The following is a 27,905-nucleotide window of genomic DNA, read 5'->3' as shown; positions in this document are numbered from 1 at the left end:
GAGACGTAAGAGAGCGTTGTTGTCGTAGGGGGCGCGGCTCTACATAAATTTCCCAGAAGTTGAGGCCCGCTCTTGCCAATCAACGATCGCGCCTGCCGCAACTGGGGTGCGCTTGCTTGGCAGGGACTGGCCGCGGATCTGTGCTCGCCCGTCAAGGAGAAGATCGGGCCACAAACTGACGACACGCGCTCACACGCCACCGCCCGTCGTAAACAGTGTCACGTCATTGGCGGACCATACTGTCTACAAAGAGCATCTCAAAGTGTTCGCTATACCTTGAGCGAAAGCTTATTTCACTACTCCGCTAGGCTCATGTGATGCGGCTGTAAACCGTCTTGACCGCTCAGCCGGACCCATAGTTTTACATCCTTTAGTAACGCCAGCCAACCAGAACGCTCAGAGTACGTGAAAACACAGCCCTCGAGAACGTACACCACTGCTCCTGCGGTCCACGTTTGCTGTGCCACCTCCGCTGACCAATGCTGCGTTCACTCATATCGTGTACCTAAACTCTCTCATACATCGTCGAATAGTACCTGATCGCCTTTGCCTCCCATCTCAACGAACTCTCGAGGGTCTCGCTTTTCAGCAGGTCGTGGCTCGATGATATCCTTGTCCTTCAGCAGCTTCGTGCCGCCTTTTTGCGTGCCATTCTTCTCGTACACCTTCAATGGCTCTTGTCCCTCTCCTGTTGGGATCACGCGTGCGACCCTGATCTCGTTGATGCTGCTGAGCAGGGTTCGCTCACGCTTGATCTTTCTCTTCGAGAAATCGAGGTTGGCAATGGCTCCTGTCAACCCGTCTGTACTATCATTCGGGTTGATGTTGCCGCCCTGTGTGGTCCACGGGTGCTCGAGACATTCGTCAATTGTGATTCGCGATTCAACATCGACTGTGAGCATACGGTCGATGAGATCCAGTGCGGAATCGCCGACTGGGTCCCAATATGGCGAAGGGTAATCGAAGCGGCCTAGCTTGATTTGCTGGGATAACGTGTAGGGGTTTTCTGAGCTGTATAGCTCATCTGAGAATGGCGGGAAGCCACACAGGCATATGTAAAGAACAACACCCAGAGACCAAACGTCGACGGCGCGTGTGTATCGACGGTGGTTGGAGTTTTCTAAGATCTCGGGTGCCACGTCTGTTGAGAATGAGCTGAAATTCGGAGGAAACAGGAAGCTGCAACTCACATGATGGTGTACCGCACAGAGTAGTTGTGAATGATTCCTCGCCGATAATCTTGGCGAGACCAAAGTCAGCAAGCTTGACATGTAGCTCCTTGTCGGTGAGGAGAATATTCTCCGGCTTGATGTCTCGATGCACAATGTTACGCTCATGCTAGCAATACGTAAGCAGGTGTCATCAAAAAAAAACTCATTGGCTGACTTACCAGATACTTGACAGCCTGGAACAGCTGGATGAAGACCTTGCGCGACTCCGCTTCCGTCAACTTCTGCTTCATGACGATCCAGTTGAAAAGTTCCCCCTCAGTCGCGAGCTCGAGTACTAGGTAGACGCCATCATCCTCATCGAATGTATCCTTGAGACATAAGAGAGAAGGGTGGCTGATACCCATGAGCACAGCAATCTCTTGCTGGAGCCCCTCGACCTTTGACTTTTCGCCCGGGCCAGTACGCTTTTCGAACTTCTTGACTGCATGTCGCATGCCAGTGCATTTCTCGACACATAGGTATACGGACGCGAAGTGACCCTTGCCAAGTTGCTCTTGAAGCTGGTACTGCTGGTGAAATCGATGTGTGGTGCGCTTGAGCGGGTATCTGAAGACAAATCGGGCCTCTTCCAGGATCGCGAGCTCGTCGCCTTCCTTCAGTTCGCGGCGCTTGTTTCGACCAACTAGCGAGTCGTTGACAAATGTGCCGTTGCCAGACAGGTCTTCGACTACAGCAACTAGATCGCCGCCCTTCTTCTCGGTGAAGATAAGACAATGTCGGTTGGAGACGGTGTTCGACTTCAATTGACGATCTGTAATGAATCAGCCCTGATCAAACTGTGAAGGATGCAATAGGAACTCACCACACTCGCGATGTCGTCCAATCAGATAGCCGCCGGCAGCAACGCCCTTCTCCGCTTTCTCTTCTTCGTAGTTCTCTTCCTGCTTCTCATACTCGTGCTTTGAAACCTTCTCAGTGCCCGTCTTCGGCCCAATCATGTTTTCTGGCACTGGACAGGCCTCTCGCCGCCTCAGTACCATGACGTCGCCAGATTGGTCATCGAGAGGCACAAGATAGCCCCATACTTGCTCGCCCTCCTCGTCTTCGACTGCATACGATCGTGCTTGCGGCGAGTAGACGAACTGTGACTGCGTGAATGCTTGTGTGTCTGACTGCTTGTCTGATGGAGGCGAGGACAAGCCGTTTCGCGCTTGAGAGAACTTGGCCTGGCTCTGTGGGGGCGGTGTAACGGTACTTTCCTTGTGCTCGTCCTCTGTGGTTCCGGTGGATTCCTTGTGGGTGATGGGCGAAGGCAGCTGCCCTTGCTTAATATGACGGTGCGGATCTCCAGGCGAGAGCTGACGCTGGCCCCGGACTCTCTTTGGCTCAACTTGCTCGCCCTGGGATGGCTACATCGATTGGCTTGTCAGCAAGCATGTCCTGCTCTGGTCCAGACAATATATGTAGAACATACGCGGCCTCGCTTGAGTTGGCTCTTTTCTGTCTGCGCAGGCATCGCAGCGGCGAGCGTGTGGAGATGTGTGAAGTGCGGTCGAGGCGGCGGGGGATCAGTGCTGGCGCGTTCAGGTAGCCGTGATTATTGTGGAAGTCATGATGGATCTGAATAAAGATGCTTAGGGATAGGTAGGGCTGCCGCTAGACCTCTACGGCGCGGATGCCTCGAGACGCTCCAGGCAGATGGAAAGCCAAGAATAAGTAAGGCCGGGGATCACTCCAGCTCCGCGCCGCGATCGCCGCGCCCCTCGTCTGTGGAGCCTCTGTGAACGACCATCTCCAGCTGCTCCGGAAAAACACCCACGACCGAGAGCGCGCAGGCTCCATGTGCACCAGCATCTGATTGCGACGTTTTCTTAGCCACTGTTGCGTCCTGCAGTGGACGACGCATTGGCAATAGCACTGATTCTCGACCCTGATGCATTCCTGAACCTGCCCGTGCCGACTCGAACCATGGCACCTCAGCTGTTTCCTGCAGGACTGACGGATCCCACTGAACACATCCAGTCTCGCAGCACGCTGGCCTCGTTCCCGCATCTATCTGATTCAGAGTTTGATGAAGCATGCAGCGCATTGCTAAAGAGGTTCGAGCTGCATGCTCATCGCCAGAATGAGTGGACTGCAGTGGAAAGTGTATCTCAGAATGAAACCACGTTCTTGAGGATTACCAAACCACTGGCTCTGCACCCAGAAGTACCAGAAATTAGCAGTGAGATCGAAGAAGTCGAGCTCAGAGAGGAAGATGACGAGGTCGTTGAAAGTTCAACCTCACCCCGAGCTGTCGTTCACTACGATGTGGTGCTCTCTCCATCGTATCGAGTTCCCGTTATGTACTGCACGATATCAGACACCCAGCACCGATATCCACCTACCATGGAGACGCTGTACTCTTATGTGATACCGTTGGCGTTCAGGCCACAAGCTGAGCATGTGGGCGTGATTGGTGGTATTACTGTGACCGTTCGTCTCCTCGGAGAACGAGAGACAAACCCAAGCTGACGGGAAAAAAAGGACCATCCAGCCTCGAACATGTCAGTGTTCTTCATTCATCCCTGCCGCACAGCCAACGTCATGGAAGCTAGTGTTAGTGAACGAGACATCGCCGCGTACGACTACCTGCTATTGTGGATGGGGGCGCTGGGGAATTGCGTAGGGCTGCATGTGCCTTTGAGTCTAGTCGACTCAAGCCAGAGGCATGACTGAACGCACCGCCTTGCAAGGCGATGCATGCGATTGCTGTACATATACTACAAGTGCTACATGCCAACATATGGTACAACGCTATTTCCAACCCACTCTCCCATTCTCATATTCTGGCTCTTACACTCGCTCTCTCCAGTTCACCGATGTTGCCCATGCCCGCTAAGCTCCACTTCTCGGTAACGAGGCCATCGTTGACTTGATGCCTCAGCATGCCACTCTCTGCATAGTACTCCATGATGCTCCTGGCCTCTTCTTTGCTCAAACCACCAACTTCAAGGATATCCAGATCAGCCTTGGGGTTTTCGAGGTCCTTGAGAGCCTCCATGGTGCGTGCATCGCCGTTTGTGTAAGGGTTCCATTGCGGAATGCTGGTCTGGATCTTGAGAGCTTCTGCTGACTTGATGCGGAAGTCCATGGCTGGCGAGGCGGGTGCGTTGGACTTCGAGGTTGCGGCGAGCACGACACCGCCGTTGGGCAGCTGCTTGACACCAGACAGGTGATCGACAAAGTGACGGACGATGGTCAGGTCGTGGGCGTGGATGGGCTTTACGTCGGCGTTCATGTACTCAGAGTTTTGCATAATATGCGAAAGTCCCTCGGCAGCAAGAAGGATCTGTGGCTGACCAGGCTGCGATAGCTCAGTCCAGAGAGCCTTGAACACGGACCAGGAGGCTTCCGGATTGGCGACGCCAATTGCGACCAGGTCACTGAGCTTGGCCTTCGCAGGAAGTGGTACAGCAAGGTCGTGCTTCTGGGTGATCTTTGCATTCTCAAAGTAAGCCTTGTTCGCCTTGAGGGTCTGTGACAGGAGAGCTGCAGTATAGGTATCCTGTGTGTACTGGGTGGGCTCGGAGCCCTCCAGGGGTGCGTAATCGGTGTGGGCGTTGACAATGTCCTGGCCTAGCACGTGTCAGTATTGCACTTTCTTCGAACACGGGACCACGCACACTCTGGAAGACTAATAACGAACCACTGCCTCAAGAAAGCCATGCTCAAGCCCTGAAGCAACAGTGTGCTCTTTCCGCTCATCCTGTTGCCAGTGAGTATCCGGCGGATAGTCTTCTTGTCTTTGCCAGGGGCTGCCTCCTCTGCCGCCTTGAACAACTTCGCAAGCTGAATGGCCTCCTTCCTCACCAACACGGCCGGCCTCCGGAAGAAGCTCCAGCCCTGAGTCGTCTTGAAAGCTTCCACATCTCGCAGCGCATCGACAACGGGTTCCGGGAGACCCATGACTAGACCCTCGTTCGCCTCGCTCAGGACGTTCGTCTTAGTCAGATCTTTCAAAGAAGAAACCTCCAACGCGTTGTTGTTGCTGAGCACAATGCGCTTGCGCTGTGCCTTTCGCTCCCCCTGCGCTGGCCGCTTGCCAGCATCGGCACCTGATGCGCCCTTGCTCTTCTTGGTGTTCAAAGTCTTCACTCCCTTCTTTGGCGCCGCCGTCATGCCCTTCTTCTTCATCTGGGGGTTCGCATAGCGGGCGGCGGACGTGGAGAAGCAGGCCACGCGCGGCTGCAGAAATCGCGAAGCGGCAGTCGAGTGCGCAGTTGCATCGAGGGACAGCTGCGAGAAGTTCCGCAGACAGTTGGCGGACGGCATGATGAGAGACTGAGACCCACGGCCTCGGCAATTGGCAGTTGATGTCGTCGTCGTTGGAGCACGTCTGCAACGCCAAAACTGAAGGCCGGAGGTTTCCTGATCGGGTTAGCGCGCCAAAGTCGTTCCTACTTTTTTTGAGGTTCAGCGCAGCACCAGCACAGCACGACTGCTACACTTTCGCTCCCAAATACTTCCGAAATTGAAATGAACGGCGGCGTCGCACTGGACACACACTCGCACCTTGCCGACAGAATCAACGGAGGAGCCATGGACGTCGATGCGCCGAGCAATGCAGCTCTTTCAGTAGCAGACTCAACTGCGACAGGCCGACTGTGCGTCTCAAAGAGCCCCTCTTCCCAACCCCTCACAGCAACTTCACTTACACTCACATAGTCCTGTCGCCGTCAACAAGCCCACACCATTCACCTTCGACCTGGGCAACCTGCTCGCTCACGACCCGAATCCTATTCCCGCCGAGGCAGATGAAGAGGCTCTGGCCGCCACCGCTCGCGATGCCGCACAAGCTCTCATCAACCAGCTACTCTCCACCTGCGAAATCAAGTCTACTTCGGAAGGCGTGCACCTCGTCCTCCCCGCGCCACAAATGGCCTTACCCCGCGAAAAGCCCATCCCCAAGGCCAAGGAACAGACTAAGTGGGAGCGCTTTGCCGCCAAGAAGGGTATCAAGGACAAGAAGCGCGACGGCAACAAGGTTTACGACGAGGCGACCGGCGACTGGGTACCCAAGTGGGGATACAAGGGCAAGAACAAGGAGGCCGAGAGCTCCTGGCTTGTTGAAGTCGACGAGAAGAAGGAGGCCAAGACTGGAGAGGCACACGATGCGCGGGCTGAGAGCAGGCACGAGCGCAAGGAGAGGACCAGGAGAAACGAGAGGAAGCAGCGCGCAAACGAGGCAAAGTCTCGAAAGCCTGGTGTTTGAATTGGGGGCAGTCAAGCTTGAGGGCAAGAGATGAGCAACCTTCGTCATGTTATGCATTGGGCGGCGTTATCAACTGGGGATATATCCGACTTCACAGGCGTATGAGGTCTAAAAGCAAGGCTGCATGTACGTTCGAGGTCGGGGAAGTGGACTGCTGTATTTCCGCTAGACTTTTAAGGCCCATGGAGAGGACCGGCAGGAGCTCGAACGATGTCGTTGAAGCATTTGCGGCCCAGAATAATCTAGGTTGTTGAACAGAAGCACATACGACTACTCCTCCGAGTAAACTGCTGCATGAATTACAAGTGATGTCCATGGCGTCTTGCATTTGGACACTGACCAGCAATCGAATCTTCGGCTACTGAGACTACACAACACAAGAGTCGACTAATGTTATTGAGTGTGGCTTGAGGACAAAGCAAATACGCTATTGTGTACTTCGTCCGCCATTACTATGCAAAACCGAACATGCCCCGAACCTCGAGGCTGTATTAGTAGCCGTGTCTAAGTGTCTAGTCTGCAGCCTCCATTAGACTCCGCGACTTCATTTGGTAGGTTCAAGATGCAACAGCTTACTGATTTCAAAAGTGCGTCATCCGTATGTGCAACCTCCCTGGACACAGAGCATTCAATCAGGCAGGTGTTCGGCCTTATCGCAACCCACGTACACGGGATGCACAAAAGAAGTATTCCCGGCGCTACATGCAGCTACACACAAGCAGCCGCAACGGTCAAGAGAAGAAAAGAAAAGAAACGTCACAAGCCGGCACTTGTTCAATGCTTAGCCCCGCTTCGACACACCCCATTGGGTTCTCCGCACGCCAACCCTCAACCGATGAAATGCTTCTGACAACGTTGCATTCGCATGTCTAGAAAACAAGTCAATATTGAAGGCGCAGAAAGTATCGGTCTACAGGAAACAGTACAGCATCTCGAGTTTGTATCTCATCAAAGCATGCAGCGACAATGACAAATCCGCCCATCTCCAGTGTCCAGACGATCAACATACGCTAAAAGATGGAGGTGGGGGACGGAGTTGTAAGGGGAAACTGGTCAATAGGAATACGGGACCGCGAGTGATGATAGGCGATCTCTTAGCCTCGGAACGAGTTCCCCAGGCCCATATGTGCGAAATACTAAACACGTCAGAGGGTGAAGGTGATATATATCATGCGACGGTCTCACTGATCGCTGACTTGCGGCTCTCAACCCATTTCCACGGTTCGCGTTTACATCTTCAAGCTCGCAAACTGGCGAGATAACTACACCTCACTCACCCGCCGCCTTTTCCGACATAGAGTCCCCGCTACTGCTTGTCTCATAAATAAGATGGCTTCAGCAGTCGAAAACGAAAAACATGGCCGCGACAGTGCAAGCCTCGAGGGGAAGATTGCTCACCAGCATCAGGAAGTTGTGAATCCCCTCACCGACCTTGCAGACCCCGACGCTGGACTCAGCGATGAGGAGCGAGCAGCTGCGGTATGTCTCGACACGCAACTCTACTACGCAACACGGCACCACTAACAATTTTTCAGGACAAGAAGCTCCTTCGCAAGCTCGACTTTAAGCTCATTCCATGGCTGTCCTTCCTGTACCTGATATGTAGGCCCTGACCCTGCCATGATACACTCAAGCACCTCACTGACCGCCGTCACTAGCCTTCCTTGACAGAACCAACATCGGCAATGCCAAAGTTGACGGCCTACAACAAGATCTACACATGACCAATGGCCAGTACAATACCACTCTCACAATCTTCTTCGTCAGCTACTCCGTCTTCGAGCCTCTCACGAACGTGCTGCTCAAGAAGATGCGCCCTAGCATCTTCCTTCCCATGATCATGGTAAGTCATACCGCGTCTAATCAAGTTCATAATCTGACTTTCTAGATCGCCTGGGGCATTGTTATGTGCTGCATGGGCTTGGTGCACAACTACTCCGGATTGATGGCTTGCCGATTCTTCCTCGGCCTCGCCGAGGCAGGCCTGTTCCCCGGCGTCAATTACTACCTTTCCTGCTGGTACAAACGATCCGAATTTGGTATCCGAGCTGCTATCTTCTTCTCTGCGGCGGCCCTAGCTGGCTCCTTTGGTGGTCTTCTGGCAGCTGGTATCGCTCAGATGAAGGGTGTTGGAGGCAAACCTGGTTGGGCCTGGATCTTGTATGCCCGATCTTCTTAACAAGTGTGAAATCTTCATCTGTACTGACCTTTCGCAGCATCCTCGAAGGTCTCGCCACAGTGGTAGTCGGCATCATCAGCTACTGGATGGTCCACGATTTCCCCGCCGAAGCAACTTTTCTCTCGCCCGACGACCGAGCACGCGTTTTGCGCCGTCTTGCTTCCGACAAGCAGTCCTCCGCCAAAGTCGAGACCTTCAAGTGGAAGTACTTTTGGCAATCCGTCAAGGACTGGAAAACTACCATGTACGCTATCATCTACATGGGCGCTGACGGTTCTCTCTACGCTTTCGCCCTCTTCCTGCCAACTATCATCAAGGGATTGAACCCACAGTACTCGGCCACCACTGCTAATCTTCTGTCGGTGCCTCCGTATGCGGTTGCTGCTGCTGCAACCATCTTCATTGGATGGCTTGCGGATCGGACACAGCAGCGTGGACTGTGCAATATTGGCATGTCGCTCCTCGGCATTGTGGGCTTTGCTATGCTTTTGGGTAGTGGCAATCCCCACGTTCAGTACGCGGGTGTATTCCTTGGAGCGCTCGGTATCTACCCTTGCATTCCGAACACTGTATCCTGGACATCAAACAACGTCGAGGGCGTTTACAAACGTGGTGTCACTATCGGTTTCGTCATTGGCTGGGGTAACTTGAACGGCGTGGTTAGCTCGAACATCTACCACGAAAAGGACAAGCCGCGCTACTTCCTGGGTCACGGTGTGGTTCTAGCGTACCTAACCCTGTTTCTGTTTGGCGGCAGTATCATCACGAGGGTCCTGCTTGCCAGGGAAAACAAGAAGCGGAGGATTGGCCTTCGTAACCAGTGGACTGAAGGCAAGAGCCGGGATGAGATCCATGAGCTGGGTGATAAGGTGCCGGACTTCGAGTACGTTCTCTAGAGTACTGAAGTAGACAAGATGTCGGAGCGTAGAAAGCCACGCAAATCTGAACCTGACGATAGTGTCTCACAAGTCGTTCTTATGCCGCTGCATGCGCGGAAACGGTGACACAAAAATGACCCAGAAGCTGCTAACATTGTCTTTACCTGACAGAGACATCATGCTATAGTATCAAGCAGGCCTGTCAATCTCTGGAGTGGCTGCAGCCAAGTCTGCTCCACGCTACAAGAATTCTGCATGCAGTTCGATGAGTCAACGAGCTTCCTGCTGAACTCAGAATGCTATTTTTCAATACCTCAACGAGCAATGAGACGGCGCCTTGTACCGCCAGCACGCCTTGTTTGCACACATTCAGTCAACCACCTGAACTCCACTTCATCTTTAGTAATTGAACAATAATGATCAACAGCTAAGGCAACCACCAGTACTCAACCCCACCGTGACCACTTCTGCCCTGCGCTCCAAACAGCAAACAACAACCACAAACTCTCATACTATAACCCGCCCAAGGCCTTCCCATCACCCTCCACGGCCTATCAGTGCGGTAATTACCACCCAGTACCATCACAAACACCATGTGCGGCCGCACAAACTGGCACCAAACCCACGCCTGCGGCCACACGCTCCCTCTCGAGTCCTGCGACGAATACGCCTATCTACTACAGATGTGTCTCGCCAACCCAGGAGAGCCACGGAAGTTCATATGGTCTCAGATGCGCCGAGCACCAAGGAGTCTGGAGGTGTGCAAGTTCTGCAAGGCAGGCAAGGATATCGAGGATGAGTGGGCGTATGGAAAGAATTGGCTAGGTGTGAATCGGTATCGGGAGTAGACGTGGTGAGAACATGATACGTTTGACGATAAAGGAGAGGGAGGTTAATAGGGAGTAGCAAGTCTTGACCCAATGAACTAGCAGTATTCTGTTACTCTTTTGACGCCACGAGACTATATATACAACACCGAGTTTAGTCACACAACAACCATCTTTAGGCATCGAGCCGCTAGAATCATTTTGGAATCTGTCCTTCGCCAAATTCTGCCCCTAAGTATCTACTAGTGTGCGTGACCTGGCTTTGTGCTTTCCTCTCTGCTGTTGACTGCTGAAGTCTGTTCTGACCGTTGACTGCTGAAGTCTGTTCTGACCGTTGACTGCTGAAGTCTGTTCTGACCGTTCACTGGAGTCGCAGTCCTGCGCTCGGCAAAGTGGGTCGTTCGATAACGACATCTTCCATTCCATTATCCCCCTTGGTCACCTTGAAAGGGTGTGTATGACCTCTCAAGTATGAGGTATTACCATCCTGATCGGATGCGTTCGGGGTGTGGTCCGGATACGATCCGTCACTCGAGATTGGAAGTTCTGCAGCGACAGTACTTCTGTTGTCTTCCTGACGATGGTTTGAAAAGTCACCGAGGTTGTGTTTGTTGCTTGCGCTTGGAGGGCCCTTGGAGTACCCGTATTCTAGACAGCTATTTGCAGTCACTCCTGTACAAAATCCACGCCGCAGGCATTCGGAGAGGATAGAGTAGGTAAGCCTTGAAGAGCCTCGTACATGGGCAGAGAGGGTATCTCTCGCACCTTGCTCATTAGCGGCCGAGCCCTGCGCAATATTCGAGATCCGCTATGTCCCTTCTCTTGTTCTGTGAGAATTTTGAGATCCAGTCACGAGGGCTGGCTCTTCCTACTGTGACCATTGACCGGCTGCGTTGGCATCGACGTTGGCGGTGTCCATGGTGGGAGGTATATGATGTTGACTGCTTGCACTAACTGCTGCGTCAAAGTTGGCAGGGAGCCTGTGTTTAGGTCAGCCAGTGTAGATGAAGAGGTATGGCAACTCATCCAGCGCCTCCTTCACCGCCTGACACACCGAAACAGCAAAGGCATCTGCTGCAGCCACTTGCTTGTCACTGCTATTGTCTAACGCAGCGCGACCAGACTCAATTTGTTGACGGCACCCTCCGCTCTTTACTGGTGCCTCTCTCGCTTCATTAAAAAGCTCGATGACATCTCGTAGTAACTTATTCTTCTGCTCGCCATCGCTCTCGAATGCCCGCGACATCTTCGCCTCAGCCCGCTCGTAGTAGGTCTGTATGTCTGCCTCAGAACGTGTTTCTTGAGAGACCTTGTCCAATATTGTCGAATGTAGATTGACTTCTGTTGTGTGAGCCACCGCCAGCGACTTCTGGCGAGCCTCGAGTGTCTTTGCGAGGGTCGACCAGAGTGTCGCCACATCGTCAACAGCGAGTGATGCAAGAGGTACAAAGCTCAGCAGTGTGGCGATCTCTTCTAAACCTTCAAATGTCTTGGCCTGAAGATCTAGCAGCATGTTGGCTTTGTGAAGCTGGAGCGACCGGGGATCTGACCATTTTCTATGGGCTGCTAGGACGTAGGTAACGAGCGTGCGTTACTGTCTGCGGTTGCCTCTCTAGTAGGCGTCGTAGTGGACGAACGCGTTTTAGGAGGAGCGACGTCTGTGACGGATGTGACTGGCGCTGCGATATAGTTGAAGGTAAACAGAATGTCTGTACGATCTGTGAATAATTGATATGACGAATGTTGCCCTGCGGCTATGTGTGTTCGTGACCGAATCAACAGCGCTCGATCACTGCAGGTGCTGTTCCAAAACGATGTCCAAGACATTGCGTGGCTGCCTGTCAAAGGTGTTGACTGCTGTTCGAGCCAGTGTAGCAGCTCTTGTCTCCGTTGAGCCGTTTGCGCTTGCTGTGCCCTAACCTAACTTCTGCTCCTGTAGCTATCTCTCAGGTTTGACGGGTGTTTGCCCATGCTGGAATGAGTGTCAATGTTATGTCATGTAGGTTCATACCACGCTTGTGGTATCCACTGTGCGGTCATCAGTGAACTATACATTACTGTGTGCTGTGGCGGGGTGGCACCGTTGTGAGAGTGAGGTCAGATGTAAACAAACCCTCGCACCGGCCTCCAGACCTCACCAAATTCTTTGCCTTACCAAGTTTTATCGCGTAGCCAGCACACTCGACCGTGACAATTGTCTCAGTCTCGCTGTTCTAGCTACTCACACCTCTGCACTTTGTATCCTCGCCTCGCTCTCCGTCTCGCATTTGGCCTGACCACGACTAAATCTTTGCAAGATTGACATTCGCAGCAGGTGCCTTGTCCTTCACTTCGACCGCCTGCCAGCTGCGACCTACACACTTCCTGGATGCAGCTGGCCCAGCTCACAGCGTCGCTCTTCACCATCACACCTCGGCCATCACCTCCTTCGCACCTCACCACCTGATCCTCGATTCGTAAACGTCGCATGTATCCTACACAAGGCTGGACCGAGCATTTACGACGGTAACAACATATGTGGAAGGAAGAAGGGAAAGCCGAAGAGAAGAATGTTGATCGACAAGCACGACAACAAGAGAGGAGGCTGATAAGTGGGATGTGCAAAGTGTACAACTGCCCAGGTGAGATCTGCAGTACTCAGTTGGCAGGCGGGCACCGAATCCAGGCAAGAGCGAACAACAACCGTTCATTATCCCCCGCGAACGATGCAGTACGTTCAAGCTCGAACCAGGCAGGAGGCGCTGCACACGCTGCTGGCAGTTCGTGGATGGCAGCTGCAGATGTCCTGCACGTCCACCTGTTTATGCCCAGGCCTTCGAATCGAATCTACAACGTCGACGTGGCAGCTGAGTTCATCATCTATTTCGATATCATTGTCTCCTGAGGCCTTGGCTGCTTGTTGTCCGTTTGGTGTGCAGGTACCGTGTCATCGGTGCCGGGTGGCTCAATGCCGGTGCCGAGTGCAAGCTGTGCAGCACACACACTCGGTGGAAAAGTAGCGGTGACAGTGTTGATATGGAGTAATGGTCGGTGGCACGCATACAATGGGCTGTTACACACACCCCGATCCGTGTTGATGGAGTCCTCTGTGCATCTTTCAAAAGCTGAGAGAAGCACGACAAGCACCAGTTCGAACCATCTCGCCCATCGGACCGAGCTCTCATACGGCCCGGTTTAGTGTCGACTAGTCCAGCAGTGGACAAATGGGAGTACAGGTGGTGGGCCTTTACCACACTGTCGGGTCGTCAGAAGAGTGCAGGTCGGAGAACAGCACTTGAGCGAGCGAATTTCGACCCAGCCATCAGGTCGCCCCTCCCTCGAAAAGAGCACAAAAGGAGCACCGGCATAGGCGGCGACGAGGCGATGCATCATGCTGTGCCACCGGCGACGATGTAGCCTTTATTGACACGTCTGTAGTGGTTCCGGGGGCAGTCTTGAGGTGTGCTGTGGTCACTGATCATCACGTTCACAGCCAACTCTCCAGCCGCGAAGCGTCGAGCAGATGTCGAATCGAGCAGGCGCCGGCGCGTGTGAGGAGCCCGGCACTTGAACAGTTCGCCCATTCTGCAACCGACTGCAACAAAACCCAGCGCTTGCGGGCAACCACAGCGTGTCGCCCATCACCTGAAGAGCCGGACTCACGTCCAACCGCTCTGCTGCTGGCGTCGAGGGCTGTCGCAAGAGACTTGGTGAATGGCAGGCTTTCGTCTGTACGTGTGATAGGTCGGGGGAGTGTTAGCTGCATACCGCTGCTGGGATGGAAGCACGACCATTCTATCTTGGCGCGCATTTGATCCCGCCGCGCTGGACAGCAAAATCTCGGTCAGTCGCTCAAGGAGAGCCATGTTTCTTGTCTCTTTGTCCATTTCGTTTCAATGCCAGCCTTGCGCGGACTGTGTGTGAACTCTGAACGTTACGACTAACGGCGGCGGTTTGTTTACTGCACGATTTCTCACGACCGCTCCCCTCTGCACCCCTTGTCCTTCCGGTTCCGCCAGAAGAGCACCACTGCCCGGAGAGCTCCACACGCCGAGCTGCACCCTGAACGTTCCTCTCGCGCAGCGATCGCCAGCCTCGTCCTGCACTGTTGTCCCTCGCTTTGAGTGCCCTCGCAGGCCGTACTCACTCTCACCGTGCTTGCACCTGGCCAACAGCAACCCCCCATGGCCTTGCTGAAGCGAGACACCGTTGCCCGCGACGCGAAACCGCGCGACGACGACGCTTCCCCCCTGGCTCGCGTTATGCGCGAATTCGAGCAGCTCGTGCTAGACTTTGAGAGTGGCCTGCAGCGCTCTCTCTCGGGTCCCAACACCACTGCGCAACACGGCATGAGGGGCTGGTGCAGCGACGACATCCGGCGCGAGGCCTGCCGCATGGCTGTCTCCGACCTCAGCGACAAGTACACCCGCAAGCACATCCGTCGTTCCCTCAATGCCGCCGAGTCTGAAGGCAAACGCGCCGAGGAGCAGCTGCACAACCTCACCCTAACTGCTGGCCCCGACGCCGACGACGAGCTCAGCATACACAACGGCTACTTCCGCCTGTACTCGACCGAGCTCTTCGACCTGCTCGGCCAGCCCACCGATCTGCGCTTCGGCACTCTGCGCTTCCATAAACACGACACAGCACCCGTCCACGATGATCCCCAGTCCAACGGCGTCACCGTCGAGCTCGCCCTGAATAGCTCCTTCTTCACCGCCGACTCTGAGGAAACACTGCCTTACCACACCTTCCGCATGCCCACTGCACCATCATTACAGAACAGAGGACTCCGAAGTCGAAATCCTGATGATGGCGGTGCCTTCCCCGACTTCGACTCGTGGCTACTCTTCACATTCCTCGGCAACGGCTGCTTGAAGCTCGAGGTACCCATCGAGATGTGCGACAGCGTATACGGGGGCCGTCTGCGAGGGCGAGAAAACGAGGAGGTAACGTTCTGGGGCTTCTTCGTCGACGATGACATTGATTCATAGCGGGTCTTGGCTTTGCTTGCAACGGAGTTGCGGACTGGACCGTAGACTGGGGTTTGGCTTTGGAGTTGGGCGCTTTAGGATGGGCTGCGAGCCTCACCGACAAGAGTGTCTGCACGCACATGCACTTACGATTTACGAATTTCCTTGACATCATATCATATCTTCTCTTCTTCAGCCTCTGTATGATGCATCATCTATCATTGCGCATTGATTCGACTTACTCTTCACATCCATATTTTGCAGTAGGTTTGGGCGGCATTTTGCATAGCATTGCTTTTTTTCAAAAGCCGGGAAAACAGAGGTAGATGGTAGATACGTAGGCATGGACACGCAGCGCGCACTCGGAGCAAGTGTACGTCTCGATAATGGTAGAGTAAATGAACGAATCAGAGACGACGGATCATCTTCGGCATTCGCACCTTCCACTCGTTCCCTCACTTCAACCTTTCCCAAACAATTTTTCGGACATTTCAAACAGCCACACAACACATACACAACATGTCTTCAACGCTTCCCACAACAAGTTTAACGTCTACTGCACCCACTGCACTTGCGCCAGCTAAGCTGGGCAATTTCCGCGACGGTGAGAACCGGGATTCAGACGCCAGCGATAGCGATCAATCAGACGCGAGTGGGCGGAGCCTTTCACCAACGCGGCAAGGTCTCAGCAAGACCAAAAAGAGGAAGGAGCGCAGGCAATTTGGTGCATTCGCAGACGAACTCGGAGATCTTCTAGGCACTGCGTTCCACAACAAAGATGAGCCGAAGCCTCCTGGGTTAGCTGCGAGCACACGTGCAGGTACGTACAGTCAAGCGAGCGAAAGGAAGGAAGCCGATCAGTCTAGCATCCCCATCAGAGGATCAAAGATTCGCTCAGGATCTGACACTTCATGCAGCAAACACTCAAACAGACGGCGATCTGGAGATGCAAGTCGACCCTACCTCGACGGGACCTAAGATGTGTATGTACCTTCACAGCCCTTCAACTCACTTTCCAATCCTGTACCCCGTATCTCATCTTCTCCTTTCGCAAAACCCTGATCTGTCTCAGCGAAACGCCAGCGTCAAAATCTGGCTAAGATGCAAGCACGCAAGCTTGCCAAGGAGCAGTCTAAGATAGTCACAACCGAGCAAAAAACTGTTGCCGCGGAACGGAGAGGCATGACAATTCAAGAGTACCGTGGACAGAGGCTGGAAGGGAAGAAGAGTGGGAAGAACGAGAGCCAGAGAAGAAGATCGAGAAAGGAGAGGGAGAGGCTGAAGAAGAAAGCTGAACAGGCGGACGCGATGGAAATTGAGTGAAGAACCGACCGAGAATCGTAGCAATGCACCATCACTCAGGCGCTGCTCAACACACTCAAAAGTATACTGATACATAAGCTCGGCTTACTTGGTGTCATTGCAGATTCAATGGCCTACTGCGACAGAGAACACTAAGACACTCGTGAAACTCCATCAACTGAGTCTTCGAACCAAAATGTACCTCTCGAGTCAAATACCTACTCTAGCGATGAAGCGATGCTTTGCGCAGACTCCGAAGTACCACTTCCTTCTTCGACTTCTTACTCGCTTCGCAGATGATCCTCCATCACAAAGCATGCGACTCCTTAATCCTCATTACGACTTCGTGAGCTTCCCTCCAACTGACCCCAGGATGCGAAGCCTCAAACGCCTTTATATCCCTAGCATCAGCCGAGATATCAGTCCCCCGGATGAAGCTCTGCACAGCGCTGTCAAAGAGCGTCCAGCAAGCTTGGCTTCTGCCTCATATACTCTGCCTCCACCATCATAAGCAACCCGCCAACTTCAAGGTGTTGAGCGTCCCGCGCAGATGCTTGCCACGCGTGCGAGCTTCGTTACGAGTAAAGTATCTTCATACTGGGACGGATGAATGATTAATGAATACATGAATGATTGTTTTAACGTCATATGTGAGCCAGAGACTATGGAAGACGAAGGAGCTACTGCTCCTCTGGTAATACAGAGATTTGGTTACAAAAAGTTGAGTCAAATGAAGATACAAGGAATGGTGAAGGCACAGGCCCAAAGCAAAGTTGCTAGAAAGGAAAGAGACTATAGTGCAGCAATGCAGGGCACCACTATGCCAGGTCTTCTATATGCTGTCCAAAATGCCATCTCCTTGTGCTAACCTTGGTCCTGCTGATGAAAGCCAGAGTGGCCTTGATGCCTTGACTGATTGATTGATTGGTTCAATGTCCTATGTGAGTCTGACACTATGGACGGCCTTGATGCCTTCTATAGTGTGGAGGAATAGAGGCAGTATAAAAAACGGCCTGGATGGACAGACACAATAGGCAGATATCAGTAGATCACCGGTAGTGATTGATTGAACCGCTAAGATTCCTAAGAGAGGGCATCCTCGGGTCTTTATAACCCAAGAGCTCCCTGGGAAGGGGGGGGGGGGCTATTGAAGTGAAGGAACCTGCTCGTGACACATACAAATCTCCTACACCCATCCCCACCAACTGTGCTTTGTTGAGCTGCCACACCAGCTACAGGAGCTCTGTCAGAGCCCTCACACAACAACAAACACCAGGGCTTAGTGTCACGGATGTTCTGACCTATGGTTATATATCAGGACCCATACAGGCCACCACCAGGACCTTGGAGGGTAACCTCTGAGACTGAGAGTGTTGGGGCATGGATCGTGAGTGATCAGTACACTGTGGGAAGAATTGAAGGATTGAACTGGGGATGTATTGGGTGAAGCTACGGACAGTACATAGAGGTGAGTAGCTGTAAAAAACGCTAGTGTGACGTGGCAGTCACTCTCATGGCAGGTGAGGTTCAAAAGGCAAGAGTACCCTGAACCGTGACAGAGAGTATATAGCCACCTCAAATCTCCAAGGCTGACCCCTTAAGGATTTGTCTATCTACTTACTACAACATACCCTTTCGTCCCATATCCAGTCCCCTGTCTACAGTGACCTCACACTTAGACCCTCACCAATCCTTGTACTTTCATAGAAGCCAAACTCCTGTAACTAAGTAATTCTCTGCATTACCAGACTCTTGAAACAACTCATAGCTCGTACACTACAATGCCCATGGCCACATCATTGTGGTGATATTTTTCGACCCTGCAGACTTTGTGTAGTGTTAGAGTGTTGGAAGAAGTGGTAGGCTGTCAGACAGGCAAGAGCTTCCTCCGTGCACGGACTCACGGTTCGTTCACCTGGCTTCACCGACCACCAACCTCACGTCGAGCATCACGGCAATGTGCTCTACAAGCGAAGCACTATTGACTAGGTCACGATGGCGATACTTTACAGAGGATAAATAGGGAATCCGTCAGGAGTATTATTTGACGAGAATCGCTCGGACCCCACCAAACAGCAAGCGACTGACTCTCCTCCGCATGTGTGCCTATTCCATGTCCCCGCTCTCACATACCTGGCAGACAAGCAAGGGCTATCATGCTATGGGAAAGCTTGCCTTCACACCATGCGACCGACAAACACGTTGAGCGACGATCTTGTTGCTGACTCGTGCAGTCCTTCCGTTATCAAGCTCTCTCGCACGCAACACCGCGTCTCTGATTGCCGCAGGCTGAATGACATCCGAAACATCATCAGATGTAATCTTGGTGTCTCCGGAGCATCTCATGGTAAATCTCGCTGCTTGTTGCACCGCGGCATGCGATAAACTTGTCAGCCACCGACATTGAGGCATTTTCGTCCGTTGTCAACGTGCCGCAATCTCCAGATGCAGAGATGCACCCACAGCCTCGACACGCGCGCCTCCTCTTCCTCCGTACAAATAAACGTTTCCATATCTACTGCCCCGGATGCTGTCAAGTTTGTAAAAGACCTGAAATGGCAGAAGCAACGTATTTGCAGCTGTCGAGTGCCCTACTCAACCGAGCACTTACTGCCAGATCATCATGTCGTGTGAACTTGCAAATAAGTCTGCTCCTGGAACCCAAAAATCGCGCACAACATCACGCACGCGCCGAGGTAGGCGAGAGGACTCACTTAGGCTTGCCCAAGTTGTCTAGTCTCGGCTTGAGTCTCCTACCTGATGGCATTCCTCGTGGTCATACAACGATAAGGTCGACTCTAAGATAGCTCTTGGTGAATATCCGCTGCCATCTGGACCTTCAACCACCATCGATTCTTCCAACGCTGCACATCGGAAAGTGGACGGAAAAAGCGATGCAAACTACCGACACCTGCGACGATGCATCTGTTGTTGCAGACCATCAAGACTGCATCTACAACGGACGTGACGACAGCGTTGTCGGTACACTGCCAACGGAGGGGTATCACATTTTTGACGCAAGACCGAGTGTCGTGTCTCCATCAAACTCAGTAAGTCGTTCAGCGACTCTCGGCATTCCAAAAGCTTTTCTAATGAATAACCAAGGCACACGACACATATCACGGACTGTACACGTCCTTTCCCACACCCTCTTCAGACGACAACAATGATGCCCCACGAATCCTCAAGGTTTTGACAGCTGCCCGAAGGTTCTCGATCAAATTCTGGAGTCGAATGATGCTGCTCTTCGTGCCTCTCGCTGTTGCAGCTCCGTTCGTCAGCTTAAGTGACTCGGCAATCTTCATACTGAACTGCTTTGCAATTATGCCGCTTGCCGATGTGCTGTGCCAGGCTACCGAGAGCGTGGCAAGCTTCATGGGCGAGACAACTGGTGCCTTGGTCAATGTGACTATGGGAAACCTGACCGAGCTAGTTATCTTTATGTGAGTCCAAAGATTAGCTTTGCGCTGGCAGCAGCTAATAGTAGCAGTCAAGCTCTGGTTCACCGACAATACATCATCGTTCGAACATCGCTCCTAGGTTCCATCGTTGTCAATATCCTGCTAGTGCTCGGTCTTGCCATTCTGACGGGTGAGGGCCGAGAACGACGACAAGTGTACAATGTGTTGGCTACAAGAGTAGCCGCAGGTTTACTCTGTCTGACGACAGTCAGTCTGTTGGTTGCAGTAAGCCAACTCTGAGGCTGGATATCGTTCAGGAGCTAACATCATCCCTTTAGTCAACCTTAAAACCCAAACCAGAAGATCCAGCGATCGCATTTAAGATTACAGCTTTGAGTCGAGCAACATCCATCGTCCTGATAATCGTCTACTTTCTCTACCTTTGGACGCAAATTCGATCTGCAAAATACGCATATAAACCGCTGATCCAACTTGACGATCCGGAAGAACCTGGCATGGTGGATTCAGTTGAGCTTGGAAGGGCCAGCACGCACTGCCGGAATCTGTCATACCCACGAAGACCTTTGGCAACGCCCCCATTGCTGAGCTTAAGCGACTCGAAAAGCTACGACTCATTCGACACCGACGCACAAACCACCTCATATTCAGCGTCTGCTGTGTCGATAATTGGCAAAATCTCACCAGCAACAGAACTCATACTCACCTCAGTATGGGTGCAGAGAACGACACCAATCATCTTCCTCATCGGATCCACAGCACTCATATCAATTTGTAGTGAGAACCTGGTCTCTCGCGTCGATCACTTCGCGGCCCAATCCCCAATCTCCAAGACTATGGTCGGCCTCATCATCCTGCCCATCGTTGGCAACGCCGCAGAGCTCGTGTCTGGTATTTTGTTCGCAACGCGCAAGCAAATAGACCTAGCTTTTGCTGTGTCTATTGGATCGGCGATCCAGATTGCACTGTTCGTTACACCGCTGGTCGTGCTCATCGCATGGGGTATTGATCGAGACATGAGTCTGCACTTCACGCCTTTTGAGTCCGTCGCACTTGCTGCAAGCTCAGTGTTATTCTTGATGCTAGTTTTCGATAGTAGGTGTTCGGTACTGAAGGGCGTGTGCTTGTGTGCTGGTTATACTATCATTGCGTAAGTTCCCATGGCTAGCTGCTGAGTTCTGCTGACTAAGACAGGATTGCATCGTACTTCGTTATGGATGGAGACTGATCATACCTTTGTGGGACTTGCCGATGATTCCCGAATGAAATTTTTGATTTCATGCGTTTCATCATAGCCTGCGCGTAGTTTGACATCGATTTTATCGTTCAAACTTCTTTCACGACATGCTAACTGTCACCGCGTCGAATGCCTCCTGGGATGCAGAGTATAAATACAGGCTATGAGAACATAATCTACCGTCTCTTTGTCGCAGCCCGAAGCGCGAGTACATTCCGCGACTTACACTTACACATGCACCTCATGCTTGGCAGGCGCGATGTGCGATGTACGAGCGCAAGGCTGCAAGCATCCCAAACTCCCCCAGAATGGAAGTAACTTACAAGTATCGAACGCAGCACTAGCGTTCGCTAACCTCGTGTGGAATCTGCGACCTAGTTGCAGTGACTAGGCTGCGCCAGGCACGCCAGGCTACGTTTTGTCAAGACCGGTTGGTGGTGTTGGGGTTAACGTTATTAGTTAACGAGGTGGAAGCAAGGGTGTGTAGCGCCTGGGCGTGCTTACTATCGTTCGATCGATGAGGCACTAGATAAGTACCCATGCTGGTAACATGGCTTTGACAAAGAATTCGTATGTTAAGTGCCATGTCAACGGGTTTTGAAATTCGATCAGAGGGTCATGGTTGATGTCTTCGCCGGCTGAAGGGCTTGATAGTCTGAGCGGCCGGAAGATGATTAGCACTCTTTGCGCAGTGCGATATTGATTACTATCAGATTTATGTACTGTTGAAGTTCGTATCTACATTCATTCACAGCATGCGCGACCCTCCCCAAATCTCCTGAGCTCTCTGACCTACGGTTATGCGCTGAGACGCAGGTCAAGGCGAGATCTTGTACGCCACACTTCTCGACTTTTTGATGAAGGAGCTAATGGCGTCCGAAAAACTCGACGAGTTGTTCGCATCTGCTGCACCATCGGGTGAGGCGGCTCTGTCGATGATAGCCTTCTCGCTTGCTGTCAGGAAAGGGTTGTCGTTGGGGTCTGCGGAGATGTGCGTGGTAACCCCGATGCGGTCATTTGGAGCATCGTAAAGATTTTGGTTCATCGCCGCTTGTCTCTGCGCTCGTGACCGGTTCTTGTGGGACCTGATCATCATAAAGATCACAATGGCGACAAGGATTGAGAGTGCACCTGTTCGGTGGTTAGAAGGTTTTCAACTGCAGAACATTGAATTTGCAGCTTACCAAGGATGACAAACAGGATCAGTAACGTCCTTGCAGTCGGATGCAGAATGCTTCCATCCTGGTTATTTGGTATAGCAGTAGGTGTCAAGGTCGCTGCGGCGATGGCAGTCATCGATGACAAGGCGCCCGAGAAAGATTGCGCGACTGCAATTGCTTGTGGAGTTGCATTGTCTGCCGGAATGACACTAGTACTAGTGGCGGACAATGTTGTTGTGTTCGACAGTGCTAGTGTGACCGGAGCTTCCTCCTTGCCTTGTTCTGATCGTGTGAGTTTGACGAAGGATGTGACTGATGATAGAGTGAACGAGCTAGAGGAAGAGGCCAAGGGGGTTAGAGTCGATGCTGCTGAAGTCGATAGAGATGTTGAAGTCGTTGCAGTTTGCACCGAATATACTGACGGTTCATTCGATGAGGACGGTGCAGATGCTGAACTAGTGACGAGTGGCGATGGAGGCGGGATAGGCGGAGCAGGCGGCAACGCAAGTGCTGGAAGAGGTGGCACGGGTAGAGGTGCCTCGCCCATAACTGGATTCGCTTGATTCTGTCCGGGAAGTGGTTTGTTCACTGTGATGGCAGGCGCGTTTGATGGTCTTTCTGGAGCACCAGCCGCGGCTGGCGACCCAGGCTTTAGTACCTCGCCCATGTTAGAAGTGTCTTGATTTACACCGGGCAGTGCTGGAGCTTCGATTCTTGCATCGTCGAGATTTGGCTTGTTCTGGTTCTGTCCCGGTAGTGACTCGATCTCGACTCTTGCGCCGCCCTCGGGTATCGAAGTCGCCGATGGTGTTGTTCGGACGGATATGGTGTATGTTATTCGTAAACTGGGTGATGATTGCAATGCAGATGGCACTGCGAATGTCGGACGTGGTTGCTCTTGCCCTGTGCTGCTTTTTGTCCTATTGATCCCCTTCAATACCTCCCCCGGCTGCCCCCCTGACCTCCCATCTGCACCCACCAGACCTTCTCTTCCTTTCTCATTAGGGTCATCACTTGCTGTGAAGTTACTTCTGCGTACTAGATAGCGATCCAGTACCTGTACTGGTGTAATAGGCCTTCGTGGCTCAAGCATGCTGTGGAAGTAGGTCCATAGAAGCGATGGTTCGGCCAGCAGAACCACAAATCGCCGCAAGAACGGGCGGTTCGTGGATGATAAACTCCCGAGAGAAGTAACATGGGTCTCAGGAACAGAAGAAGGCGCATTCGACGCTCTGGAGACAGTTGTGAGAATGGAAACGTTTCAAGATGCGGCGGCTGCGGCAGGCCATTGGACAGGGCACCAACGATCGACCGCTTGCTCCCGGCATTTGGGGGCATTTGAAGTGTGTTAGCATGGATGTGCCGATGCTTGAGCTGTGGTGTCGCATAGTTTTGTGGCGCGTGCAGCTTAAACTCCCCGGATGTTCGTTGTCCAGACGCGAAGGTGTTTGGATGTGCGGAAGCGAAACCTTAAACTAACCCCCGAAACTTAGCTCACTTTGCTCGCTCCCCCACGATGCAGAATGGGGAAGTGAGGGTAAAATGGATCAGTCCAGGCATAAGTGACCTGAGTTAAGATTTTGACAGCGTGTGACATTTGTTGTTGCAATGTCTTCTGTCAAGCATCGCATCGATTTGTGGACTGAGAACTGAGTTACGCGTTGAACGAAGTAAAGGATGCCAGTCAGAGCGTATGAAAAAAAGGATAGATACTTGGCCACAGAGCAATAGATTACTAGGATATCATATGTACTGACAATGCTGCGCTACGCATAGAAAACCAAGCATCTCACTTCGATGCTTTGCCTGCCTGGTGCGTCCTTCGGAGTCTGCGGGTCGTCAAAAGCAGTGTGTGGAGTCCGCACAGCAATGCCCTTCTTACCGTTAGGCATACCATCGCCGTAAGAGTCGAAGCACTTGAGAAGGAGTACTTCATCTGGTGTCATATCCTTCTGGTAGTAGAATCGGTGGTTGTCGTTTGGTGCTACGCCCATGGTCTCTCCCTTGACCTCGTAACCTTCAGTGGAGTTGTACTTGCTCGGATCAGGTAGGACCTCCTTGCCACGGTCATCATCGTCGGCATCCTGCGAATCACGTTGAGGGTACATAAGGTCCGTAGCGATAAAGTCCGAGGGAGATGTGGTCCGCCAGTCGATGACCGCAAGAGGGTGATCTGATGCTGGATTCTCGATTGGCCTCCATACGTTGATGATCTGGTAACGCCCTTTCACAAGTTCATCGGCCTCTTCCTGGGGGATGTGGCGGCGAACACGAGCTTCGGCTGCCGCTGGGGTCTGATCGACGTGAACCTGTTGTACGGGCTGGCGCGCAGAGTCCTTCACTCTCCGGCGAATTGTGTGGTCGAAGATGTGGACCTTCTTGATGCCTGGCATCTTGTCGCGTAGCAAGCCCTCAACTTCTTGGTAGTAGCCCGCTCTTACAGCGACATCGTCGGTAAAGGACTTCTCCTTAGCGGGGTAGTTGTAGACTGCAAATCCAGAGTTGTCGGTGGTGAACTCATGCTCTCTGCCGCGCAGGTTGTGAACTTGTCGAGAATGGCTCTTGCGTTCGAAGTTCTGGCCAGGACCGTCCACCTTGGACCAAGGCTTCCCTGTATAAGAGTTGGTATCGATGTGAATAAAGTTGGCTGTCGTCATGTTGGGTATATCTCTCTGTGTATTGGTGTCTACAAATCAGATGGAGCTGTACTAAGTATATGTACACAGGCAGTGATGACTCGCTTATAAATGCTGGGATGGCGTCATGGCTAGTTCTGGCCGAGGCGACCGGTTTGAGCCAATCGGAAGCATAGGAAGACCGACGGAGGCGAGGGTTGCGGTGCGTGCAGCCGTGAGCTGTTGATGCTTAGTCAGCTATGTTGCGATTTGTAAGGCAGAAAGAAAAAGTGCATTGTGCACAGCAGTAGTGTTACGTCACTTCGACCGCAAGAGATATTGCCGGTTGCCTGGAAAGAAAACAAACGATGAGCAAACGAGACAGCGAGTGTCCGCGACGAAAACCAGACTCTGACGTGCGGCTGCCCCGCACGCCACGCGAGAGCTCCTTCCAGTCCTCAAGCTTCACAAACATGTAGGAACATTGTTAGACGTCTACTTACACCAACACCCAACCCGAGATGCCGCGACACGTCAGCAACAGCGATAGCGAGGAACCACTGGAGGACCGTACGGCAGCGCTGTCCCTCAAGTCGAAGCGCACAGAGCGCATGCAGCGGCGCAAAGTAGTCCGCGAAAAAAAGAAAGACGCCATCGTCAACCTTACCAAGCTGCCCACTGAGCTCCTCCTGGAGTGCCTCACGTACATGTCGCCGCGCGAAGTCTTCAACTTCAGTTTCGCGAACCGCCGCTTCCACGCCCTAGTCACTGCCAATTCCCGAGTGATTGGCGACGTCATAATCGAGCGCCGTTACACCCTTCTCGCGCAATGCTTTCCTACGCCGAAGCTCCTCCGCGATGTCGAGCCCTCCATACAAGATCTCCTCACCGATTCCAGCCGCCAGACGCAGCTCAGCATCCACAGGCGCCCCTACCAGCACATTCAGTCACCTGATGCCCAACAACTGTGCACTTGCCTTACCTGTATCCTCACGTGGAACAACTTAGGGCTGGTGCTCGACTTCGCACATTGGCAATCGAATCTCGACAATGGCGTGCCTATACCTACTATGCCGCGAGGACAAACGACTGAGTGGAACAGCGAGCTCGTGGCGCGTAATGCGCGGATTGCACGGAGGGCTGTGGAAGACTCGCTGTGGCATGCCCGCATATTGGAGATGCATCTCGACAGTACGGTCCGCTCTATCAAACGGCACTCAAAGAACAAGGGCAACAAACGCACTCACGTCGACATGACGGAAGAAGATGCAGCCGCAGGTACAGATGCATTTCTGTCGAAACATGGTCCACCTAGCCTCGAATTCCCCTACCAGCGCGACGAATACTACATGCTGGAGGCTTATCTGCCCAATCGCTGGTGGAAGAAGATCGATATGCGTTGGGCCTATATAATTGCAGGCCAGCATGAGCGAGATCTTGAGCTGGTCCAGCGCTTGGCTACAAGGTAAGATCCTCACATCTTACGACTTGGTCATTATGTCTCATGTCAGTCGCGCTCTCCGCCCCACAAACTTTGTGCAAGGACTGGCACTGATCTTCACAGAGACACGCTTGCTCTGCTAACCCACACTATGGCATGCATCGACCTCGACGACTGGATGACTGATGTCCTCGACTTCAAGACTTACATGATAGGCAGTCTCTTCGAGCGATCAACTTCGTCAACTGCACCGCTCAAGCATTATGCAGCCATTGTTTGACGTTGGGTTGAGCGACATCGGTCACCTCGACAACCATGCACAATCTCGCCTCTACACTCACAGGATCAAACAGATGCCTGGAGGCCCTGGGCGCATTTCAGTGCAGCAATTTGCGTCAAGAGCAAGTCTGCAGTTGTTGGATTATGACTCGATGAATCCCCTGTATCTTTTGAACTCGAGCTAGCAAATCCTCGCTTTAATCCGACATAATTTGGTGTAACGCAACCCCACTGATTTGATTTATGAACGTCAACTCTCCGTCTGAACAAGAATGTGCAGGCTACAGAAAGCGTTCTTCAGGTGGCTGTGGAGCTGGCTGTTGAAGTCGTGTCTTAAGCAAAGCTCGTAGACACTATTCGATTGGTTCTCGGGGATGAGCAGAGGTACAGAAAGCCGTCAGGGGTTGGTTATCACTGAGCGAGCTCGGAGCAGCAGAGGTTTGACTGTGATAAACCTCCGTGATAATCAGGGGGTAGTCGTCTAGTCAAAGACCATGGCGACTGGTTGCAATGAGTAGTACAGAGTATGCTGTCTGGCTCAAGAGCAGGTGAGATTCAAATAACAAAGTTGATTGACGAGGTTGAACACAATGCCATAAGGGCAGCATGTCTACTTGCTTATATACTTGACAGGAGGATTGATTGTACTGCTCATATCAAGTATCATCAGTGACTTGATACTCGGTCCAATCGAGCGTTGTTGTCGTGACCTCAATACTTGGTCCTCGGTGTCCTATTGATCATTGTCAACGTGGGTCCTCTGCAAGTGGGTTGGTATATGGGTCCGTGACAATCGTTTGTGTACGAGATCCACGTTGTATCCACTGCAGTCCTTTTTGTACAATCTCGGTTCGTATAACAGATATTGCAAGTGTTGATTATACTGGGTATCACTGACGCAGCTTCACAGCTTGGTCAATCAATACTGCAATTCCTTGGCTGCTCTCATCTTGTTGCGTAGTCCTGTTGGTTCAGTGTTGTTTTGCAAGTTGTTCATGGATCGTAAGACTGGCCATTGACCTTGTCATTGTGCAAGAGCCATGGCTTGTGTCAGACCTGGCTGATTTTTATTTATTTATTTATTTATTTTACTTTATTGGTTTAACGTCCTATCTGAGTCTAAGACTATGGAAGACGAGAGGAGCAGTAGCTCCTCTGGTAATGCAAAGATTTAGTTACATGAGAGTGAG

At 52.4% G+C, this 27,905-nt stretch overlaps 12 protein-coding genes across 12 annotated transcripts; 7 read left to right on the top strand and 5 right to left on the bottom strand.

Annotated features, from left to right (window-relative positions):
- Positions 1–241: 241 nt before the first annotated feature.
- On the bottom strand, positions 242–2,847 carry BU25DRAFT_407863 (Pkinase-domain-containing protein). The gene is made up of 5 exons (XM_033705659.1): positions 2,647–2,847; positions 2,035–2,581; positions 1,391–1,983; positions 1,191–1,338; positions 242–1,141 (listed from the first exon to the last, which is right to left on the bottom strand). Exons 1-5 carry the CDS (start codon positions 2,686–2,688, stop codon positions 516–518), a joined length of 1,956 nt encoding a protein of 651 aa, XP_033564759.1. The 5' UTR covers positions 2,689–2,847; the 3' UTR covers positions 242–515.
- An 86-nt stretch (positions 2,848–2,933) lies between these two features.
- On the top strand, positions 2,934–3,973 carry BU25DRAFT_407862 (uncharacterized protein). Its single transcript, XM_033705658.1, has one exon. The coding sequence runs from the start codon at positions 3,141–3,143 to the stop codon at positions 3,684–3,686; it is 546 nt and encodes a 181-aa protein (XP_033564758.1). The 5' UTR covers positions 2,934–3,140; the 3' UTR covers positions 3,687–3,973.
- On the bottom strand, positions 3,924–5,530 carry BU25DRAFT_386485 (uncharacterized protein). The gene is made up of 2 exons (XM_033704400.1): positions 4,838–5,530; positions 3,924–4,790 (listed from the first exon to the last, which is right to left on the bottom strand). Exons 1-2 carry the CDS (start codon positions 5,484–5,486, stop codon positions 3,994–3,996), a joined length of 1,446 nt encoding a protein of 481 aa, XP_033564757.1. The 5' UTR covers positions 5,487–5,530; the 3' UTR covers positions 3,924–3,993.
- A 124-nt stretch (positions 5,531–5,654) lies between these two features.
- Positions 5,655–6,682, top strand: BU25DRAFT_488740 (RRS1-domain-containing protein). The gene is made up of 2 exons (XM_033711372.1): positions 5,655–5,818; positions 5,880–6,682. Exons 1-2 carry the CDS (start codon positions 5,691–5,693, stop codon positions 6,424–6,426), a joined length of 675 nt encoding a protein of 224 aa, XP_033564756.1. The 5' UTR covers positions 5,655–5,690; the 3' UTR covers positions 6,427–6,682.
- Positions 6,683–7,492: 810 nt separating this feature from the next.
- BU25DRAFT_361482 (MFS nicotinic acid transporter-like protein Tna1) lies at positions 7,493–9,650 on the top strand. The gene is made up of 5 exons (XM_033703698.1): positions 7,493–7,905; positions 7,962–8,028; positions 8,085–8,269; positions 8,315–8,586; positions 8,643–9,650. The coding sequence occupies exons 1-5, from the start codon at positions 7,756–7,758 to the stop codon at positions 9,499–9,501; spliced, it is 1,533 nt and encodes a 510-aa protein (XP_033564755.1). The 5' UTR covers positions 7,493–7,755; the 3' UTR covers positions 9,502–9,650.
- A 1,021-nt stretch (positions 9,651–10,671) lies between these two features.
- On the bottom strand, positions 10,672–11,823 carry BU25DRAFT_418937 (uncharacterized protein; the record flags this gene model as incomplete). Its single annotated transcript, XM_033707905.1, has 3 exons — positions 10,672–10,958; positions 11,183–11,264; positions 11,365–11,823. 3 exons carry the CDS (start codon positions 11,821–11,823, stop codon positions 10,672–10,674), a joined length of 828 nt encoding a protein of 275 aa, XP_033564754.1.
- A 2,329-nt stretch (positions 11,824–14,152) lies between these two features.
- Positions 14,153–15,700, top strand: BU25DRAFT_242387 (uncharacterized protein). The gene has a single exon (XM_033701542.1). The coding sequence runs from the start codon at positions 14,474–14,476 to the stop codon at positions 15,281–15,283; it is 810 nt and encodes a 269-aa protein (XP_033564753.1). The 5' UTR covers positions 14,153–14,473; the 3' UTR covers positions 15,284–15,700.
- A 44-nt stretch (positions 15,701–15,744) lies between these two features.
- On the top strand, positions 15,745–16,585 carry BU25DRAFT_488736 (uncharacterized protein; the record flags this gene model as incomplete). The annotated part of the gene is made up of 3 exons (XM_033711371.1): positions 15,745–16,082; positions 16,180–16,245; positions 16,335–16,585. Exons 1-3 carry the CDS (start codon positions 15,782–15,784, stop codon positions 16,583–16,585), a joined length of 618 nt encoding a protein of 205 aa, XP_033564752.1. The 5' UTR covers positions 15,745–15,781.
- A 2,787-nt stretch (positions 16,586–19,372) lies between these two features.
- BU25DRAFT_488735 (uncharacterized protein) lies at positions 19,373–21,376 on the top strand. The gene is made up of 5 exons (XM_033711370.1): positions 19,373–19,614; positions 19,670–20,007; positions 20,055–20,250; positions 20,304–21,133; positions 21,178–21,376. Exons 1-5 carry the CDS (start codon positions 19,459–19,461, stop codon positions 21,209–21,211), a joined length of 1,554 nt encoding a protein of 517 aa, XP_033564751.1. The 5' UTR covers positions 19,373–19,458; the 3' UTR covers positions 21,212–21,376.
- Positions 21,377–21,921: 545 nt separating this feature from the next.
- Positions 21,922–23,961, bottom strand: BU25DRAFT_242313 (uncharacterized protein). The gene is made up of 2 exons (XM_033701541.1): positions 22,405–23,961; positions 21,922–22,351 (listed from the first exon to the last, which is right to left on the bottom strand). The coding sequence occupies exons 1-2, from the start codon at positions 23,471–23,473 to the stop codon at positions 22,038–22,040; spliced, it is 1,383 nt and encodes a 460-aa protein (XP_033564750.1). The 5' UTR covers positions 23,474–23,961; the 3' UTR covers positions 21,922–22,037.
- BU25DRAFT_242303 (uncharacterized protein) lies at positions 23,811–25,253 on the bottom strand. Its single transcript, XM_033701540.1, has one exon. The coding sequence runs from the start codon at positions 25,035–25,037 to the stop codon at positions 24,147–24,149; it is 891 nt and encodes a 296-aa protein (XP_033564749.1). The 5' UTR covers positions 25,038–25,253; the 3' UTR covers positions 23,811–24,146.
- A 263-nt stretch (positions 25,254–25,516) lies between these two features.
- Positions 25,517–26,716, top strand: BU25DRAFT_334264 (uncharacterized protein; the record flags this gene model as incomplete). Its single annotated transcript, XM_033702524.1, has 2 exons — positions 25,517–26,460; positions 26,560–26,716. 2 exons carry the CDS (start codon positions 25,517–25,519, stop codon positions 26,714–26,716), a joined length of 1,101 nt encoding a protein of 366 aa, XP_033564748.1.
- Positions 26,717–27,905: the final 1,189 nt, after the last annotated feature.

This window comes from Macroventuria anomochaeta (genome assembly GCF_010093625.1).
Source record: "Macroventuria anomochaeta strain CBS 525.71 unplaced genomic scaffold BU25scaffold_6, whole genome shotgun sequence".
In the NCBI taxonomy this organism is placed as follows: domain Eukaryota; kingdom Fungi; phylum Ascomycota; class Dothideomycetes; order Pleosporales; family Didymellaceae; genus Macroventuria; species Macroventuria anomochaeta.
This window is presented reverse-complemented; position numbering and strand designations above follow the sequence as displayed.

What these genes read in the sequence shown, in the direction of transcription:
- BU25DRAFT_407862 (XM_033705658.1), top strand. Translation starts at nt 3,141, where the DNA reads ATGGCACCTCAGCTGTTTCCTGCAGGACTGACGGATCCCACTGAACAC.
- BU25DRAFT_361482 (XM_033703698.1), top strand. Translation starts at nt 7,756, where the DNA reads ATGGCTTCAGCAGTCGAAAACGAAAAACATGGCCGCGACAGTGCAAGC. An exon ending in GTCCTTCCTGTACCTGATAT is followed by an intron (nt 8,029 to 8,084) that starts GTAGGCCCTGAC and finishes CGCCGTCACTAG; the next exon opens with CCTTCCTTGACAGAACCAAC. An exon ending in CCTGGTTGGGCCTGGATCTT is followed by an intron (nt 8,587 to 8,642) that starts GTATGCCCGATC and finishes GACCTTTCGCAG; the next exon opens with CATCCTCGAAGGTCTCGCCA.
- BU25DRAFT_242387 (XM_033701542.1), top strand. Translation starts at nt 14,474, where the DNA reads ATGGCCTTGCTGAAGCGAGACACCGTTGCCCGCGACGCGAAACCGCGC.
- BU25DRAFT_242313 (XM_033701541.1), bottom strand. Translation starts at nt 23,473, where the DNA reads ATGCTTGAGCCACGAAGGCCTATTACACCAGTACAGGTACTGGATCGC. An exon ending in GATCCTGTTTGTCATCCTTG is followed by an intron (nt 22,352 to 22,404) that starts GTAAGCTGCAAA and finishes ACCACCGAACAG; the next exon opens with GTGCACTCTCAATCCTTGTC.
- BU25DRAFT_488735 (XM_033711370.1), top strand. Translation starts at nt 19,459, where the DNA reads ATGCAAACTACCGACACCTGCGACGATGCATCTGTTGTTGCAGACCAT. An exon ending in TCGTGTCTCCATCAAACTCA is followed by an intron (nt 19,615 to 19,669) that starts GTAAGTCGTTCA and finishes TGAATAACCAAG; the next exon opens with GCACACGACACATATCACGG. An exon ending in ACCGAGCTAGTTATCTTTAT is followed by an intron (nt 20,008 to 20,054) that starts GTGAGTCCAAAG and finishes TAATAGTAGCAG; the next exon opens with TCAAGCTCTGGTTCACCGAC.
- BU25DRAFT_386485 (XM_033704400.1), bottom strand. Translation starts at nt 5,486, where the DNA reads ATGCCGTCCGCCAACTGTCTGCGGAACTTCTCGCAGCTGTCCCTCGAT. An exon ending in CGTTATTAGTCTTCCAGAGT is followed by an intron (nt 4,791 to 4,837) that starts GTGCGTGGTCCC and finishes GACACGTGCTAG; the next exon opens with GCCAGGACATTGTCAACGCC.
- BU25DRAFT_488740 (XM_033711372.1), top strand. Translation starts at nt 5,691, where the DNA reads ATGAACGGCGGCGTCGCACTGGACACACACTCGCACCTTGCCGACAGA. An exon ending in TCAACTGCGACAGGCCGACT is followed by an intron (nt 5,819 to 5,879) that starts GTGCGTCTCAAA and finishes ACACTCACATAG; the next exon opens with TCCTGTCGCCGTCAACAAGC.
- BU25DRAFT_242303 (XM_033701540.1), bottom strand. Translation starts at nt 25,037, where the DNA reads ATGACGACAGCCAACTTTATTCACATCGATACCAACTCTTATACAGGG.
- BU25DRAFT_407863 (XM_033705659.1), bottom strand. Translation starts at nt 2,688, where the DNA reads ATGCCTGCGCAGACAGAAAAGAGCCAACTCAAGCGAGGCCGC. An exon ending in GCCAACTCAAGCGAGGCCGC is followed by an intron (nt 2,582 to 2,646) that starts GTATGTTCTACA and finishes CAATCGATGTAG; the next exon opens with CCATCCCAGGGCGAGCAAGT. An exon ending in TGGACGACATCGCGAGTGTG is followed by an intron (nt 1,984 to 2,034) that starts GTGAGTTCCTAT and finishes GATTCATTACAG; the next exon opens with ATCGTCAATTGAAGTCGAAC.